The sequence below is a fragment of the Rousettus aegyptiacus genome, unplaced genomic scaffold, assembly GCF_014176215.1.
Source record: "Rousettus aegyptiacus isolate mRouAeg1 unplaced genomic scaffold, mRouAeg1.p scaffold_m13_p_9, whole genome shotgun sequence".
NCBI lineage: Eukaryota > Metazoa > Chordata > Mammalia > Chiroptera > Pteropodidae > Rousettus > Rousettus aegyptiacus.
In genome coordinates, this window is record NW_023416312.1 from 85377807 (window position 1) to 85398658 (window position 20852).

Sequence of the window (20852 nt, forward strand, 5' to 3'; positions counted from 1 at the left end):
AACATTTTTAAGAAAAAAGTTAGAAAAGTGATATTGCTTTTGTATTTTTGTAAAATATCTTTACTGCCTGGCTTAATACGAAACAGCTAAATTCTCCCATTTGCTTCTGCATTTAATCTGTTGTAATATGTTGTTTTGGTTGACCTGTATGAACAAAAGTCAACTTCACAAAGATATGTAGTTAGCAAAAGGAGGATTTCACTGACCTCCGGAAAGGGTCTCTGGGACTTCTTGGGTCCTCAAGTCACACTGTAAAATGGCTGCCACAGGGAAACTAATGGATTTCTTTGACTGCTACCTTAAGAAACAGGAACCAAATCCTTAATTTTATCATTCTTAAAAGTGTGTAGTGTGTGCAGTGTGTGTGTGTATACACAGAGTGTGTCTTGCTAGCTTCTCTTTAGTGAACTCAATCCTGACTCATTGTTACTAATGAGAAAAGCCACAAAGGGATGGGATAGTGAGACCAAATAATGAACAAAAAAGATTTTTTTTTTATCAATTAAGATCTTGAATAGAGAAGTCCATTCTACCCTGTGTTGCTGTATTAAATATTTACATATGGTAATTTTACATTTAAATATGGCTTGAATATAATATAATCTTTCTTTTGCAACATTGATAGATGATAGAATTTTTTCACATTTACATATTTTCAGATGTATTTATTTTCAGTTTTTTTAAAAAAATTTCCATTAGAGTTGGCATATAATAGTATATTAAATTCAGGTGTATGACTTAGATTATTATTAGATTATTAAACATTTATATAACTTAAAAAGTGATCATATAAATAAACCTAGTACCCATCTGACGCCATAGTTATTACAATATTGACTATATTGCTTATGTTATACTTTACATCCCCATAACTATTTTGTAACAACCAATTTGTACTTCTTAATCTCTTCCCCTTTGTTACCCTCCCCACCAAACTCCCTCCTATCTGCCAACCATCAAATGTTCTCTGTATCTATGAGTCGGTTTCTGTTTTGTTTGTTTTGTTCTTCAGATTCCACAAGTAAGTGAAATCATATGGCATTTGTCTTTCTCCGACTTACTCCACTCAGCACAATATCCTCTAGGTCCATCCATATTGCTGCAGATAGCAAGATTTCATTATTTTTTATGACTGAGTAATATTGCATTGTATGTATATACCACCTCTATCCTTTCATCCATTGATAGACACTCAGGATGCCTCCATGTCTTGATTATTGTAAATGATGCTGCAGTGAACATATGGAGTCACATGTCCCTTTGAAGTAGTATTTTGGTTTTCTTCAAATAAATACCCAGAAGTGGGTTACTGGGTAATTCTTTGTCTCTTGTTATAATATTTGTTTTAAAGTCTATTTTATCTGGTATAAGCATTCTACCCCAGCTTTTTTTGTTTGTTTGTTTCCATTTTCATGAAACATCTTTTTACATCTCTATATGTTCAGCCTATGTGTGTATTTTGATCTAAAGTGAGTCTCTTGTAGGCAGCATGTTTAAGGGTCTTGTTTTTTTATCCATTCAGCCACCTTATCTTCTGATTGGGACACCTAATCAATTTACATTCAAAGTAATTGTTGATAGATATATAGTTATTGGCATTTTATTATTCATATTTGTTATTTTCTTTCTTTCTTCTTAAAAAAGTTCCTCTAACATTTCCTGTAATACTGGCTTGGTGGTGATGAAATCCTTTATCTTTTGCTTTTCTGGGAAGCTCTTTATCTTTTGATTCTAAATGAATGATAGCTTTGCTAGATAGAGCAATCTTGGTTGTAGGTCCTTGCTTTTCATCACTTTGAATATTTTGTGCCAATCCTTTCTTGCCTGAAAAATTTGTTGATAGATCAGCTGACAGTCTTATAAAGGCTCCCTCGTAGGTAACGAATTGCTTTTCTCTTGCTTCTTCTAAGATTCTCTCTTTGTCTTTAACTTCGGCATTTTAATTACAATGTGTCTTGGTGTGGGTCTCTTTGGGTTCATCTTGTTTGGGACTCTCTGTGCTTCCTGAGCTTGTATGTCTATTTCCTTTGTCGGGTTAGGGAAGTTATCAGTAATTATTGAAATAGGTTTTCAATTAGTTTCTCCCTCTCTTTTCCTTATGGTACCCCTATGATGCAAATGTTAGTATACTTGATATTGTCCCAGAGACTCGAACTATCCTCATCTTTTTAAATTCTTTTTTCTTATTGCTTTTCTGTTTGGGTGTTTCCTGTTACCTTATCTTCTAAATCACTGATTTGATCTTTTGCTTAGCCTAATCTGCTGATAATTCCTCCTGAGGTATTCTTCATTGCAGCTTTGTATTCTTTATTTCTGACTGGTTCTTTTTTGTTTCTATCTCTTTGTTAAAGGTCTGAGTTCATCTACTCTTCCTCTAAGTTCATTGAGCATCTTTATAATCAGTGTTTTAAACTTTGTAGCTGGTAAATTGCTTGTCTCCATTTTGTTTAGTTCTTTTTCTGAAGTTTTGTTCTATTCTTTCATTTGGGGCATGTTTCTTTGTCTCCTCATGTAGAGAGGCTTTATGTAGTAGGTGTCCTATGAGACCCAATGGTGCGGTTTCCTGATTGTTTGACCCAGGTGTTCCAGGTGAGTCCCTTGTATGGGGGTCATGTGTGCCCTCTTGTTGTAGTTGAGCTTTAGTTGCTGTTTGCATGTCAATAGGAGGGACTGACCCTCAGGATGATTGGTTGTGATGACTGGCCAATTATTATAGTAGAGAAGTCATTGTGCAGAGGCAGACCCTAAGGAGCAGGATTCACTGTAGCAGGGCTCTGGTGCTTGCCCTGTCTGCCATTTAGGTGTGTCATCCTGGGATGTGGCCCTTGGATGTGCTCTGGCTCAGACCCAAGCTGGCCACCAGGCATGCTGGATAGTACCTCTGGGGAGAGGCCCCATCACAGGCCAAGTTCAGCAACAACCTGTACCCTGCCATGGGCCACCTGGCATGAGTCACCAAGCAATCTGTAGATGACTGCCAACCATGCTTCGGTGTGCCTTGGAGGCCAAGCCACAAACCAAGGCCAGTTACCACTAGTGTTAGGCTTAAGACTTCTCAGCAAGAGGCACAGGGCATGCTGAGGGCAGACGCTGCTTGTTTAGGTTATGTGAACCTTTGAAAGATTTTAGGAAAGTTGGAAGCATGAGTCAAGATAGGGCTTTTGTATGGAAAAGTCATTGGAAGTGGCTTGGGTTGTCCTGCAAGTTGGGTCAGACAGAGTCTCAGGGAATTGCCAGGGAGCAGGTTGATGGAGTCTGAGATTATGGAAGCTGCCTCTGTCTGCACTCTGGGATGGGAGAGGGTTCCACAAAGGAACAATGGCCTCTGCCAGCACTTCTAACTGGGAGAAAGCTGCCCCTCCAGCCCTTGTTCTGAAGCCACAAAATTCAGTTCCTCACCATATGCCCCTGGGGTCTTTTAAGCTGCTGCCCCAGAGCTGGAGCTCAGAGTGAGTTCATCAGCAGGTAAGTCCATGCACTGGCCCTTTAAGAAGAACTTCTGAGACTCCTGAAGCCCTCTTTTTCACTCAGCCACAATCTTAGCTGATTTCCCATCCAGATTTTATGGGGCCTTCTCTTCTTAGAACTGGACCCCTGGCTAGGGAATCTGGTGAGGGGCTTGTACCCTTTGCTCCTCTGGGGGGACCTCTACAGCAGAAATATCCCTCCCAATTTTTAACTGCCACAGACAGGTGTACAACCAGCCCATTCTGCATCTCTGCCCCTCCTACCAGTCTCAAGGTGGCTTCTTCTGTATGCCCTTAGTTGTAAGACTTCTGTTCAGCTAGACTTCAGGCAATTTTCAATGACATTTGTTCCGAAGTTTATTCGTAACTTTGATGTGGTCATGAGAGTAAACGAGCACAACATTTACCTACTCCACCATCTTGACTGGAATCTTATCAGATAAGAGAATTTAATTAACCAAATACTCTACTTAGAAGGACTAAATTACATGTATTTAAGAAGCTTCACTCCAATGGTTTTTGACCTTAAACACAATTGCTAATTGTATGCCGAAATTGAGGACAAAAACAACAACAACAACAAAAAAAACAACTCTCACCTTCTTCGGCTGGATAAGGTTTCTTCATGTTCTACATGAGCAACTTTTAATACCTTCTTGTCAATAAAGAGATCTTCAGGATAATAAGCAGATCTATATTGGCGTTGTTGAGAATGGGCACACAACTTGCCAATCTGAAAATAAAAGAAATGCTATATAATTATATGATACTTTCACAGATATGATAGTAGAAACAAATTCTGAAACACACTTCGATTTCTTCCCCAATTTCTTTTTAAAGTGCAGAACGAAGCTATTACTGGAGTTAAAAAAGGTGATACAATTTTAAGGAAAAGAATCATCTGTGGAAAAGAAGCTTGAAAATTGAGAGTGGGGGCACTCTGAGCGCAGCCTATTTGGAGATCTTCCTAAGATGATAAATACTTTTTTTTTCCTATAGTGAAGTGCACATTTGAGAGGACATTCTGCCCAGGACTTATGCCATTTGATACCTTTTAATGGCACTTGGTATTTATACGTATGAAGAACGGGCATTGCAAAACTTAGGAAGAACTAGTGCAGGAGATGAAAACATATGTGAGAGACGTGTAGAGTACTCTGTTAATAGAAGAGCAGCCTCTCATGCACAGAGTGATCCTGATTCTTATGAACACTTTGTTATAAGACTCAAGCTAGAATATTCTGAAAAATGTCAATGGAGTTTCTCATCTGGCTTTCTCAAGGGAAACACCCAAGGGAAGGAAGAAAGCAAGACAACCAATCAACAGTGAGTGTTATCAGCTGTGAATCTCATATCATTGAATAAGTCTAGTACTGAGAGTATTAAAGAATATGGGTGCTCAAGAAAGTCTACCTTCTTTCCTCCTTTGTTCTTTCCCTCCTCCCTTCCTTCCTCCCTCTATCCATTCATTCATTCATTAATTCAAAAAATAGTTATCGGGCGCCTTTCTCTAAAGCTTAGCTGTTACATTCATATAGCAATGATAAAAAATGGCATCAGCTTTCCTATCTCAGTTCTAAATGATATGGTTAAATTACTTGTAAATTTTGTATATTTTTCACTTTCAGACAGAAGCCTAAATGAATTGCTGTATAAAGAAGTATAGGTGAGGAAATTGGGGCTCAAGGAAGTTAAGTGATTTTCCTATGACAAATGGACAATGGATATATTGCCTGGCTTTGAACTCATATGACTTCAAAGCTTATGAAATATCACCTCACTTGAAGGTGATGCTAAATTACCAGTTGTTTACATTCTCTATTTTGAAGAAAAAAAGAATTCCCAGTCATCAAAAACATAGCCAACATAGCCCAGGTAAATATATAGATTGTACACTTTACAAAAAGCATTAGATATAATTTGTGAAGACAGGGGTTATATATTTGTCACTTCTGTACCTTCATAGAATTCAGACTGTATTTTGTACACTGTTAGGCACTCAATAAAGGTGAATTAATTGGAGTGATTTAAAGGAAACTCCTATTATCTAGCCTGGTATGCCATTCAACTAATAGGCAATCCCAGCTCTGGATTTCTCAAGATGGCCCCAATAACATTTATGAAGTTATCTACCTCTTTATAAAAGCATAAATGGCATTTAGTTTGTACAGCTTTGGAAAGTTTTCTACGTATAAATAAATTGTTGAAAAATAAATTAGAAAAAATCTAGAATCAGTAGAGCATAACCTCTATTTCTGAAAGACAGCACCTAGAATCTAATAGTCACACTGGATAATCTCAATAGTTTATATTAATGGGAATGAAACAATAGTTACAGACACTTTAAAATTGACCCTTGAATAACACAGGTTTAAACTGCACAGGTCCACTTATATGTGCATTTTTAAAAATACATACAAAATTGTAAATGTATTTTCTCCTCATAATTTTCTTAATAGCATTTCTTTTCTCTAGCTTACTTTATTTTAAGGATACAGTAAAAATATATATAATTTACAAAATAAGTGTTAGTTGATTATTTATGTTATCAGTGAGGCTTCCAGCCAACTATAGGCCATTAGTAGTTTAGTTTTGGGGAAGTCAAAAGTTATACACAGATTTTCAATGGTGTAGGGGGTAAGCACCCCAATCCCTACATTGGAATGTATGATATTGACTTTTTCAGATGTGCTTATGTAATGCTATTTGACTTGGGCTAATATTAATTTCAAATGAAGAATCTGTATTCTCTGATTGCCCTGTTAGCAGTCTGGTATGGTGCTTTAGGGTATGGGGCTGCCTAAATGGATTGGAGAGTTAAGTTCCAATCACTTACAAAGCATTTAACGCAAATACAAATAGTTCAGGGAATAATAAAATTATGTCCATTGACATATGTGTTTACTTTGTTAAACTTCAGGGAAACATTCATGGAATGCAATCTTGATTTTCCTTCCATAAATATCTATTTATTACTCCATGAACACACATCAATGTGAGAGTCTATTCTACTAGGATCAAGGTGTTCGTAGGGCATTCAGGAGCATAGGACATATTGTCTTGACTGACACCTGGTCCAAATCCAGCACCAAAATCACAATCTTTCACACATCTTTCATGGTAACTTGTCTACTTGCAATCCACAGCTGTGAAATCTCCCTTCCCATTGAAAGTCTACCCTTTGTATCAGTGAATACTAACTGGACCACAGTAAGATTTTTAACATTTTTAACCCCTCACAACCTACCAGACAAGGGTGCAGCTGAGGCAAAAAGCAGGAAGGTTAAGAAATGAGAATGTAGGCAGTTTGTAGTCTAATCTTTCTTCCCAAGCCACCCAATGTGGCATTATCAAGCCGACTACCCAAGGCTCTGTGTGGGATACGGGGCACACAATGGTATCCTGCCAACACCTCCACTCCCCCATCTGAAATCTGCTACATCTTATCAGACAGGCTGTATTTTCTTCCACAAATCTACTATGAAGCAAATTCTTCTCATATATGAAGCATTTGTCAAATGTAGACCCCCCTCCATTTGGGTCCTTATCCCCACATCTTTCACATATACATTGTGTGAGCTTTAGGTGAATATTATGAGCTTATTTTGAGAAGTGGGCATGAAAACAATTTACAAACAGATGTAGTATTCACATTAAAGAGATCCTTTCAGCTTCACACTAGGGAAACATCAGGTTATTCTGGGAGACCTGGGTCTTATTCTACAGCTGAAATTGCTAAAAAGTAGCCAGCCTCCCAAGTGGCATTTTAGAAATCAGTATCCTACCCAGGACTTTCGGGGTCTTAAATAAGAAGTGCAAGCCAATTTTTTTAACTGACTAATATACCAAATCAAGGATTCTGCTACCTTTAAATTTAGTTAGTTGAAATGAATTTATTAAACAGGTGAGTGCTTCTATCAATATATCTAAAATATAAAACCTTTTCATTTTCCATAAACTGTGATTTCTAGTGGTAATTTTATTCATGTGACAGACCCTATGGCAGAGAAAGAAATAGTACTATGAAGTGTTATAAGACTTGAACATAAGAAGGCAGGGCCTCTGACCATAACCAGACCAGCAGGTCATTCTAGTAATCTCAAAACTATTGTTTTCTAACCAGGCTCCAGAAGCACTGGATTTATATATACATGAGGAGAATACACAGTTGGGGCCCAGCTAGGTATAGTGAACAGCAGAGTAGACTGAACATCAAGAGATATGGCCTACAACTCCACTTCTACCTCTCACCCACAACAGACTTCATTTTGACCTGGTCCCAAAGCTTCGCTTCACCTGTAACTAGTCTAATACAAAAGAAGAAAGTAGGATATTTGAAGTGCCATATTTCATTCTGGCTCCTTTCAAAAAGCTAAGGAGGGGGGTGTGTAATTACTTTCCAAGTGGAATATGTTACCAAAGATTTTGAAACCATGCAAGATATTTGGTTTGATGTAATTCACACATGCACCCCCTAACTGACATATCAAGAAATGTGATCCTCCATTGGTTAAAATCTAACTATTCTTTCTCAGGTCCCCATTTGCTATTGGTTCTAGGAACTCTCAGATGACAAAAAGCCAGACTTGATCTTGCCCTCTGGATGGCTGAGCAGAGGAAGAAAGTCTGTAAACTGTAAGCTTCTCAACAATACCAATACCTCACATTTGTAACAGAATACCTCTCTCTAGCCTCGGGCTTCGCAAGTAACTTCTACACTCATTCTCCATTATCTCCAGTGAGTCTTATAACAGAGCAGGTATTATTAACCCAAATTGGAAATAGGAAACTGAGACTCACAAAGGTTAAGGAATTAAGCAAAGCCACAGTGCTAGTAAATGACAGAGCTGGAACTTGAACCCACATCTGACTGTAATACCTATCTTTTCGTTTTTGACTTTTTTCCCTATTTTGGATTTCTGTCAAGAGGATAGACTCTGGGGATTCCCAGTATTGGGTGTGGCCAAACTCTGTAGTCTTGGGGGCAATCCCATCCATAATTGGAGAAGAGTAATGATTAGGCAGAATTCAGAAACATACTTCAAAGAAGGGCTACACATTAAAGATAAACATAAAACCGAAACCCAATTTTAACCTAAGTTTCAGGCAGTATTTCTAGTGGAGTGATTTAAATGTAGCCTGCCTAAAGCATTAGATGTCACATTCTCTGAGAGAGGTGGCTCCCCAAATAGGTCCTGCTTACTGCCTGCAGGACATCCCTGGCCCATTGCTCCTGAAGTCATATTCTTAAATCAGCTACAAAATCTGTAATTCCTACAATTTAACACAAGTCTAGTCGGATATCTAGAGTGAGTACATTCTTTATATTTTTCCCCCAAGTGGAGATTCTATGTTAATCCTATAGCTACAAAAATGCAAAAGGTTTGTGCTTTTAGTTGTATGGCTTAAAAGATTTGAAAATGTAGATGGGAGTGGGTGCTCCTGCATTAAAGTGTACCTCTGACTCTCTTCCACTCTTAACTAGCTCTAACAGATCTATTTTGCTCTTGATTTAAAAGTCAGATGAATAAAAAGGTTTGCATTTTCTTTCTCAAGATATAAATAAGGTATGTGTGTTTTTAATTATATGGCCCATAAAAGGAGGAAGAGGTGAAGGGAGGGGAGAAGCAGAATCAGAAAGGGAAAAGTTCCCATTAGTGAGTCTGTGACACAAGAAGAGCCACAGACACATCATACTGCCCTTAAAAATCCGAAAGCTTTTGAGAGAGGTTGGCTATCCCACTGAATTGACCTCAGTGATCAGAACAACTCCTTCTCTCTTAGAGCTGCACCTGAGGCCACTAAGAGGACCTCTAGAAGGCCTTTTCAGTTATATTTAATCATAGAATAACTTTTCTGCTGGAATCTAGCTGATTAGTGTGATCCCAAGGAGGGCCTTTCTCAGAACTGTTGCTAAATAACTGGTATAAATTTTGTCTTTGATAATCAATAGAGTCATCGAAATCCCAAAAAATTAAAAATAAAACTTTAAGAGGTGGGAAAAAATGGAATAGATGATAGAGGCTTTGTTCATTTCTCTTGTGACCAAATTAAAGTTGTGACAGAAACAAGGAGCAAACAGCAAGGAAAGTCGCCTGGGATCTAGACGGACAGAAACCCTACAACTAGACAGATAAATAATTAGTCAACCTGCAGAGGTAGAAGGTAGGAGGTGGTGAAAGCACAAGGCTGCCCAGTCACCAGGGACTGAGTGAGATAGAGGCTGTGGCAGGCAGCAATGGCAGCCAACAGCTGCAGACACCTCTTAAAGGGGCCACATCCAGGAGCGGACTTTTCGTGGCAATGGACCTACTCTCTCTGAGCACCAATGCTAGTTTGGCTGTGCAGGGAGCACCAGCGACTTACAGAGGAACATTGAGTTGTCAAAGTGAAGGCTAGAGGCAAGACTCGCTCTGTACAGAAGTGATGGCAGTATCCATTGTTCTACTGATCCTCTCACTACTTTCAGGTAAGGCAAGCATTGTTATTATCTCCAATTTGCAGATGAGAAAGCTGAGGTTGAAGGAAATTAAATGACTTGCCTAGAGTTGTGAAAGTAGTAAGGGAATGAGCTGAGACTGAAACCCAGGTCTGAAACCCAAATCGTGATTTTTCACTATATTATAGTGCTGTAGTTCAACAGTGGACCAATCTGCAGGACATTAGTTCCTCTGTTTTTGGATTGAAATTTATTTAAAGAGCTGACTTGAATGGAATGTTCAAACAATGGCACCTGATTTCTTAAAATACCTTGATTTATAACAAATTACAGATTACTAGTGGACTTTCATTTTAGTGGTCAAGCAATTGATGAGTCAGAGCAAAATTCCTGTGGGGGAAACACACATTGTCACCAGGTCTGTTCATTATCCTCTTTGTTCTATGTCCAGACTAATCAATAGCTAATTAGAAATGATGTGCTTCCTTAAGTACAAAGTTATAAATTAATTTAATGTTCACATATATATTTTCTGTAGGAAAAATGAGCGGAAAATACCTGGCATTCCCATCTTATTGTAAGAAAATATAGATAATGATTACAAGCATATAATAAGAATGGCTTGCCCAGCCAAATGTTTGTTCATTTCTGTTAATCAGTATTCATTTGAAGTACTTCCATTCAGTTTGTGGAAGCAGTGCAATCAGTTGAGTAGTGTGGCAGATTTAAATCAGTAATAAAAGCCCTGGGGAAATTAAGAAGACAAAACATTAACCACAGACTAAACATTAACATATATTAACATTTTTATTATACCTGCAGCATTGTTAAATGGGCACAGTTACTACTATTAGTTTATGTTGCATATTACATAATTTCAATGTATATTTTGTTTTAAAACTTTTAAGATTTAATTAAATGAAATTGAACAACGGTATAATACAACAGATTAACTGAAATGAAATTCAAAACAATTCAACAAAATTAACTGAAATGAAGTGTATTTTATTTTAACTGGAAACCTATGGAATTCCCACCCCATCCCATTCCAACACACTCCCAGCCTCAAGGCACCCTAAAACAAATGCCACAGGCTATAATCATCCAGAGTGGACAATAGGATCAGAGTTGATATTTAAGTTGTATAACCATAGATAAAGTTTTATTTTTATTTTTTCCAGCTTTATTGAAATATAAAAGACAATTAGTTGCTAGTATTTACATTGTATAATTCAGTGAGTATTGTTCAATTATAGTTGATATACAATAATATACCAGTTTTGGTTGTACAGCTTAGTGATCAGAGATTCACATAACTCACAAAGTGATCACCCCACTAAATCTAGTACCCCTCTTCCTCCTTACATATTTATTACAACATTATTAACCACCTTATCCATGCTACACTCTACATCTCCATGTCAATTCTGCAACTATCCGTTCATACTTCCTAATCCCTTTGTCTTTTTTCGCAATTCCCCCAACCACCCCTCTCGTCTAGTAGCTCTCTGTATCTATGAGTTTATTTCCACTTTTGATGTTGTTGTTGTTGTTGATTTTGTTCTTTAGATTCCACATGTATGTAAAATCATGCACTATTTGTCTTTCTCTATCCAACCCATTTCATTCAGCACGATAACTTCTAGGTCCATCAAAGCAATATCTTTTTCCATCCCCTTCCTTTTAGTCTCTGTGTGTCTTTTAATCTAAAGTGACTCTCTTGTAGGCAGCATATTAAGAGTCACAGGGGAATGGAATCTCCATGTACTCAGTTACTCAAGCCAGAAGAAATGAAGGCATCTCTGGTGATTTCTCTCACTCCCTGACTCCCCTATGTCCTACCACTAAGTCTTTTTTTCCTCTCAAAAATAACTTTTAAACTTGTGTACTGTCTCTTATAGCAGTGCTTCTTGAACTTTAATGTGTACACAAATCACTTAGGAATCTAATTCATATAGATTCATATATGGTAGGATTGGGGTGAGGTCTGAGATGAATAGTAAGGTTCTGGTGTAGCAGATCTCAAAGTTTAGCCTCCAGCATATGTATCACTTGGTAACTTTTTACAAATGCACATTTTAAGGCCTGACTTTACACTTCCAGAATCAGAAACCCTGGGAGTGGGGTCTGGTCACTTGTTTTAATAAGCCCTCCATGGGATACTGATGCATGATCAAGTTGGAGAATCATGCCACATAGACCATTCCAACATCCTCTAAATTGGTCTCTCAATCTCCAGTTTTGACCTCCTCCAATTCATTCCCTATAACAGAAGTTCTATGACACCCTCTCAGGAGGTCCTAGAGATAAAACCTATTTTTATAATAATATGAAGACTTTATTTGCCCTTTTCACTCTTATTTCTTCACGAGTATATAGAGAAAATTTTCAGAGGCTACATAATGGGTAATGAAACCATTGCTATGGAATATGTGTTTGTACATTCTAGAATTTTCTAAGATAGCAGGTATTTTTTTTTGTCAGTATTTAGTGCTCCTGCTGGCTACCTGAATTATGCCTACTATAATCTTTATACCTTAATTATCATTTAATTGTTATTTTGAAGTCTAGAAATTTTGTGTTGTGTGAAAACATGAGAAGCAAATACACTTTGTAACCTTACTTGCGACAATATTTAAACATATTTTTGAAATATCTAAAATTTAAAATTAACAATAAATTTTCTATAGATTTTATATTTTATTATGCAATACAATAAAATAATTTACAACAGATTTTTCTGATATTTAAGAATGAACAGTCGGCTTTAAAAAGGGAGATTATAAAACTCACTTGCTCCACCCACAGCTGAAATGTCTAGCTTTGAAGATGCTAAAAAGGTGTGAAACTGACTTATTAGAGTTTTCTGACTCATAGAAAGGAGGGATCTACACAATAGATTAAAAACTGTAATCAAGAAACAAAAATATGACAAAAGCTATCATCCCTTTGGTCTTATAGACTCTAATAACGTATGTTACTATGCCTCGGGCAACAGAACTTTTCAGAATAGTAATATTGTGTCAATTAAATTGTAGAGTTATCTCAAAATCCATCATTCAGAATTTAAAGAAAAATGAATTAAATATTTAAAAATAGTTTTATGAAAGAGCTTATGTTGTTTTATTCTAAAATAAAATAGTGTTTGTTACAGCTTTTTAGAATAAAAATAGAAAAGCTGCTGAAACATAGTATAGGGTAAGCTACTGTATTACAATAGCTGGAGAAGTACACACAGTACTGGAGAAACTAATATACACTATAGAGTTGACATTGCTAAATCCCTACAGGATGAAGAGTCAGTAGAGGAAATCATGCCATTTTCCAATGAAAGAAATTAACTCATTAAATTAAAGATTTAGCTGCAATCATAATGATAAACTTAATATCTCCTCAATAGAATTGTGGTTTTGCCTTTCAGATAGATCTACAGATATAAGCTGGACTAGCTGTTTTGCTTATATTTGTATCAGCACCAACTGATCATTGAAGATTATCTATAATGCCAGAGTTCGGGAGAAAAACATGAATAGTGCTAAAATATTCAAAGTGCTGAACAATGTTTTTAAAAAATTTTTCTGGCTTTATGTAAATATAATAGACAATTAGTTGCTTGTATTTACAGTGTACGATTCAATGAGTTTTTTTTTCAATTATAGTTGGCATACAATAATGTACCAGTTTCAGTTGTACAGCATAGTCAGCATAGTGATCAGAGATCCACATACTCACAAGTGATCACCCCACTAAGTCTAATACCCTCTATCCCCTTATATATTTATTACACCATTAACCACCTTCCCCATGCTACACTCTATATTTCCATGTCGATTCTGCAACTATCCATTTGTTCCTCTTAATCCCTTTGTCATTTTTATGTCCCTCACAACCCTCTCCCATCTCGTATCCCTCCAAATATTCTCTGTGTCTATGAGTTTATTTCCACTTTTGTTGTAGTTGTTCTTAATTTTGTTCTTTAGATTCCACATATATGTGAAATCATGTGCTATTTGTCTTCCTTTATCCAACCCATTTCATTCAGCACAATACCCTTTAGGTCCATCAAGGCAGTATCTTTTTCAATCTCCCTTTTTAGTCTGTGTGTGCCTTTTAATCTGAAGTGAGTTTCTTGTACGCAGCATATGTAGGGGGGTCTTGTTTTCTTATCCATTCAGCCACTCTATCTTTTGGCTGGAGCACTTAATTTTTTCCACTTAAGGTTCTTGTCGATAGGAATGTAACTATTACCATTCTTTATTCATGTTTTTGATACATTATTTTTCTTCATAAAGAAGTCCCTCCAACATTGCCTGTAATATTGGCTTGGTGTTGACAAATTCTTGTGCCTTATTTTTGTCTGGGAAGCTCTTTATCTGTCCTTAGCCTCTAAATGATAGCTTTTCAGGATAAAGCATTCTTGGTCGTAGATCCTGGGTTTTCATCACATTGACAATTTCATGCCAAGCCCTCTGTCCTACATAGTTTCTTTTGAAAAATTAGCTGTCAGTCTTATGAGAGCTCCCTAGCAGGTAACTAACTGCTTTTCTCTTGCTGCTTTTAAGAGTCTCTCATTGCATTTAAACTTTGGCATTTTATTTATGATGTTTCTTGGTGTGAGCCTCTTCAGGTTCCTGGTTTGGGGGACTTTCTGAGCTTCCTGGGGTTTTATGTCTATTTCCTTCACCAGGTGAGGGAAATTTTCCATCATTATTTCTTCAAATAGGTATCCAATGTCTTGTTTCCCTTCAGGTACATCTATGACATGGATATTTTTATCTTTAATAGTTTCTCATAGGCCCCTTAAATTATTATTATAGTCTTGGCTTCTTGTTCCTTGCCATTCTGCTTGAGTGTCCTTGGCTTCCCCATCCTCTAAATCAGTGGTTTGATCCTCTTTTTTTATTCACTCTGTTTATTCCATTTAATACACTCTTCATTCTAGATAATGTGTTCATTTCTGACTGGTTCTCTTTTATAATTTCTATTTCCACTTTTATGTTTTTTTTCTTTATTTGTTAAAGTTCTCACTGAATTCATCTACACTTCCCCCAAGTTCATTGAGCATCTTTATAACCAGTGTTTTGAACTCTGCATCTGTTAGATTGATTGATTCCATCATTTCTGGATCTCTGTTCTGTTCTCTCATATGGTTTCTGCTCCTTTGTCTTCCCATTTCAGCTGCCTTTCTGTGTTTCTAAGTACTAAACTAAGCTCCTAAGTCTCCTGGTCTTATTACATGGCTTTGTGTAATAGGTGTCCAGTGGCCCAGTCCTGAGAGGGGTTTGGCTGAAGGCCAAGTTTAGCCCCAGCCTGTGTCCCTCCAGGGCCACCTGTTAAGATTCAGCAAGCAATCTACAGATGCTGTGCTCATAGTTGCCTCAAGAGGTCACGCTAGAAACCACGGTCAGCTGCCACCTTGTGAGTCTAGGAACTGCTCAGCAAGGAGCACCTGATTCACACAGGATACACCTGGATGTGGTTTGGGTGAGGCTACAAGTTGCAGGAGGCTGTGTTTTAGGCAATTCTCTAGGCGGAGTGAACTCTTATCCAGTTTGATGAAGTCTCAGCTATGGTAGTGCTGATTCTGCACACTGGGAGTGGTGAGGGCTCAACATAGAAACAATGGATACCACAAGCACTTCTGTACAGAGTGAGTCTCACAATGGACCTCGCTCCAACAACTCAGGGTTCTCCTGTAAGTTTGTGGAGCCTCCCAGGCAGCCAAGTGGGCACTGGTGCTCAGACTGAGCAGATACATCACAGCAAAAGTCCACTTGCAAACACGGCTCTTTTAAGAGGTGTCTGCAGCTGCTGGCTGCTGCTGCTATGGTCCTTGTCCCACTCAGCCACTTGGGACCAGAGAGCCTCGAATCCTTGCTCCGTACTACCTTCTCCTGTTGCAGGGTGATTTCTTACTTCTCCCTAGTTGTAGGGCTTGTTTGTCTAGATCAAAGTTGATTTTCCTTGTCATTTGCTCCTTGTTTCAGTCACAACTTTGATTTAGTCACAAGAGGGATGAACAGAGCCTCTGTCATCTATGCCAGTTTTTCTCTAACAAACAATGTTTTTGATAGTTATGATTTATATTCAAATAAATATGAGGACATTTACATTGACAGTGCAAAATGTATGACAGGTAACAGCACTAGCTCCTTAGCATGAGTTAAAATAATGGCAGCAAACTCTAATAGTAGTCATTGTATTTTTCAATGCTAAGCACTCCAAGTATTGTTTTGTTAAAAAAAACAGTTTTGGTTACGAATGTACTTGAAGCAGTAAAAAATAATTTTCGTAAATCTTAACCATTGCTACATTTTTAATATGCGTGGTGAAATGGGAAATATGCATAAAGTTCTTCTGCTACATACCAGAGTATGATAGTTATCCAGAGGCAAAGCCCATGTATAGTTGAGTTATGAGATGAACTAGGAACTTTTTTTTTAATGAGACATTATTTTTACTTGAAAGACTGACAACCTAATGTTATTCAAACTCGAGTATCTGTCTGGCATTTTCTTGGAAAGGAACAAAGTGAGCCTGTTACTTCAAAGAAAACAACTGACAGTGTTTATAGCCACTGATAAAATTTCACTATCAGGGTTACCAGTTCCACATTTAAGGAGCTTGAAAGTTGCCACTCCCACCTAACAACAAATAAGAAGCTAAAGAGACTGAAAAATAAACTTTTCTTGAGTTTTTAAGAGAAAGGAAGGCAGAGGTAAACCACTGTCACCAAGATTAGAGAGACAGAGAGGTAAATACAGGAAGTTGGGGCTCACCAGAGCACAGACTCAGGAGCAGACACCACCTTCAGACTCAGTGCTAGTGTAGAAAAATCAAAACCATAATTGACCAATTGCTGAAGATTCTCAATTCATACACCTCTAAGAATCAAAATCTCCTGGGAGATCCAGTAATAAGGTGACCACCACAGTATTGTGAAGTTTACTTTCAAGAATTTGACCAGAATTCCATAGTAATTAACAGAGAAAAATCCGTCAGGTTTCCAGCATGGGAAGGAGAAAAGGAACCATTTTTAAATATACCAGAGCATTCTGTTCTCAACAAGACCTCCCTTCAGGAGAAAATAGTTAACCAAATCCTAGCCTGCTGGGGTTATTATCAGAGCCTAACCCACTTGGGGAAGGGAAATACCCAATAGCAGCCCACTCTAAACATTCTGCCCCACCTAAGAGGAAGGATAAAATAAGAATCTGAGAAACACTTGTGAAGTTCATGGTACAGAGGCCTAGGATTAAAAGACTGAGATGTAATCATAGAACTATAGAATGACAACACTCCCACTATACCTTCCCATTATATTACTAAAGGCCTATTTACAGCAGTTACTCTTAACCAGTAGATCATGTCAAGTTATCAAGAAAAAATTAAAAGGCATACCAATGGCAATGGATAAGATTTGAAGAGACAGAGCAAGCATCAAAATAAGACATGACAGGAGTGCTGGAATGATCAGACTGGGAATTTTTTTAATGTGATTTATTAATAATAGGTAAAGTGGACAGCATGTGATAAAAGATTTGCAAGGTAAGCAAATAGGTGGAAATCTGAAGAAATAACTAAAAGATGACAAAGAGAAAAAATAGTAACAGAGATGAAGAATGCCTTTGATGAGCTTATCAGTAGAATGGACACAGTTGAGGAAAGAATCTCTCAGCTACAGAATATATCAATAGAATCCTCAAAAACTAAAATCCAAAGTGAACAAAGACAAACTACAGAACAGAATTTCCAAGGACTGTGGGACAACTACAAAAAGTGTAACATATAGGCAATGGGAATACCAGAAGAAGGAAACAGAAGAAATATTTAAAACAATGACCGAGAATTTTCCCAAATTAAGGTCAGACCATAGATCCAGAGATCCAGGAAGCTTAGAGAACACCAAGCAAGATAAGTGTGAAACAAAAACAAACGAACAAACAACAACAAAACCCATTACCTATGCATACCATCTTGAAACTATAGAAAATCAAAGAGAAAGAGGAAATCCTGAAAGAAGCCAGAGTAGGGGGGAACACCTTACCAATAGACAAAGATAAGAATTATGTCAGACTTCTCTTCAGAAAACATGTAAGCAAGAAGAGCGTAAAGTAAAATAGTTAACGTATTGAGAGAAAAAATTACTGACCTAGAATTCTGTACTCTGAAAAGTTATCCTCTGAAAGTGAAGGAGAAATAAAGACTTTCTCAGATAAACAAAAAGTAAGGAAATGTGTTGCCAGTTGACCTGCCTTGCAAGAAATGTTAAAAGATACTCTTTAGAAAGATGATAAATAATATAGGTCAGAAACTCGGGAAAGCATAAAAGAAGGAATAAGTGAAGGTAAAATAAAATTAAAAATGTTTTATCTTAATCTAATAGGTAAGTTTATTCAAAGTACTAATAACAAAGCTGTGTTTGATTATGTATGCTTATGTATATCTTATGCATGTATCATATATAAACATGTATAAGTGAAATGAATAATACCAAGGATACAAGGTGTGGAAAAAAGGAACTGAGATTATTTTGTTATTATAAGGTACTCACACTATTGGTGAAGTAGTACAGTGTTATTTGAAAGTTAACTTGGATTATCCATAAATGTATATTGCAAAATTTAGGGTAACCACTAAAACAGTTTTTAAAAAGAACTATAACTGATATACTAAGAAAAGAGAAAATGGAATCATATAAAAAGCTGAATTATATTCCAGTTAATATAAAGTGGAAGGTAGATGCTGTGTTCACCTCCTCTCATAACTACATCAAAATCACAATGAAATTACAGAACAATCATCACTGGGAGTCTCCTGAGATCCAGCTGAACAGCAGTCCTACAACTGGGGATATAGTAGAGGACACCTTGAAACTGGTAGGAGGGGAAGAGCTGTAAAACCAGCCCACAACAGTGTGTGGGAGGGTTACCTTGGATACAGAGCCCCCTGTCCCCTGGAGGAGTGAAGGGCCCCATTCCACACGGGGCTACCCAGTGTAGAGTTCCAGTGTGGGAAAATAAGCCCCCACAACTTCTTCCTGTGAAAATCAGTGGAGATTTTGGCTGAGTGAGACAGGGGGCGGAGGAGCCACAGACTTTCTCCTTAAGGGCCTGCTTGTGGATTTTCTCCTGGACAGACTCACTCGCTCTGAACTCCAGCATTAGGACAGCAGCTTGAAAGGCCTCAGGGACATACAGAGAAGAACTAAGTTGTTTGGCTTCAGGGTGAGGGATTCAGGGGTGGCTTTCTCCCAGACTGAAGTTCTAACAGAGGGCACTGCTCTTTGTTGTGTCCTCTCCCACCTGGCATGCAGACTCAGTCAAGTGCCATATCTGAGTCTCTATCAATATAGCTAACACTGGTCACTGCACCCTGGTGATTCCCTGAGACCTTCCTCTCCCACCTCATGGGCCCATCTAAGCCACTTTCAGTGCCTTTTCCATACACATGACCTATCTTGGCTCATGTTGTGGATCTTACCAAAATCTCTCAAAGGCTCACAAAATCCAAAGAAGCAGAATCTGTCCTCAGCATAGCTCGTACCTCTTGCTGAGCAGCCCCAAGCCCAGCACTAGTGGCGGCCAGCCTTGGATCCTGGCATGGCCCCTCAAGGAACCTAAAAGCCCAGGATGGATGGTAGCCATCTGTGGATAGCTTGGTGACTCTTATCAGGTGGCCTTAGAAGTGTGCAGTGGCTAAACTTGGCCTGTAGCTGGGCCCTTCCCAGGAGTCCCTTGGGATGGGACATGCAGTGGCCTATTTTGACCAGCACTGGAGCAGAAGCACTACTCAGGGCTATGCCTGAGGAGGACATGCCCAAAGGACAGACTGGGCAGGCATCAGAGTATTGCAAAAGTGGTTCCTGCTCCATAGAGCAAGCCCTTCACTGGCCAATTTTCACAACCAATCAGCCCAAGGGGGGTAATCCCTCCAAACAACGTGCAAACAGCAACCAAGGCACAGCTACAACAACCCATATAAGGGACACACCTGGAGTACCTGGTTGAGGTCACCAGGGAAGATTGTACCACTGGTACCCACAGGACACCTACTACATAAAACCACTCTACCAAGACTGGGAGACTTAGAAGCCCTACCTAACACATAGAAACAAACACTGGAAGGCAGTGAAAATGGGGAGACAAAGAAACCTGTCTGAAATGAAAGAACAGAACAAAGCTACAGAAAAAGAACTAAACAAAGTGAAGATAAGCAAACTACCAGATACAGAGTTCAAAACACTGGTTATAAGGATGCTGAATGAACTTATGGGAAGAGTAGATGAACTCAGTGAGAACTTTAACAAAGAGATAGAAAACATAAAAGAGAATAAGTCAGAGATAAAGAATACAATAGTTGAGATGAAGAATACATTAGAGAAGATCAACAGACTGAATAAACTGGAGGTTTTTTTTTTTTAGAGAATATACTAACATTGGCCCAAAGTCTGATGAGAGACAGACACTCCTGGCTAAACCATTTGTAGATGACCCCCTTCTATGTCAGAGTTTCTTAAGAGCAGAGGAGCTCCCTCCCTGTGACCTATTGAAAGTCAGCCCTCAATAGAAACAGAAAGGGCCCTACAAAGTTTTGTTAAGTTCCCCAGCTGCTGTCAAATTATAAATTTCATATTGGGCCATGCCCAATATTAAAAAAGAAGCTCTAAAAGTTGAGGCACGACCCCAACCGCACAAGCTGTCTTGGTGTCAGAGGTCTTGAAGGTGTCCGATAACTAGACTGGGCACAAAAGGAAGCAGAGTACAAAAAGCCCAAGTTTTAGCTGCCATAATACAGGGACCAATTTGAGATGACCCTGGGCAATAAAAACCTTTCCAGGTATGGAGAGCTTCGATCATGTTTGGCTATGATTGGCATTTTCAGGACTGGGGCATTATCAACGAGCAAACTACAGGCAGAAAGAGCGCTGGAAGGGCAAGTGTCCA

At 38.1% G+C, this 20852-nt stretch overlaps 1 protein-coding gene across 1 annotated transcript in view; it reads right to left on the bottom strand.

Annotated features, from left to right (window-relative positions):
- The window catches only part of GPC3 (glypican 3), a 409732-nt gene that overhangs the window by 133769 nt on the left and 255111 nt on the right, over window positions 1-20852 (bottom strand). Inside the window, exon 4 of the mRNA XM_036227265.1 lies at window positions 4067-4200. Within this exon, the coding sequence (XP_036083158.1) occupies window positions 4067-4200 (134 nt within the window). The remainder of the gene's footprint in view (window positions 1-4066; window positions 4201-20852) is intronic.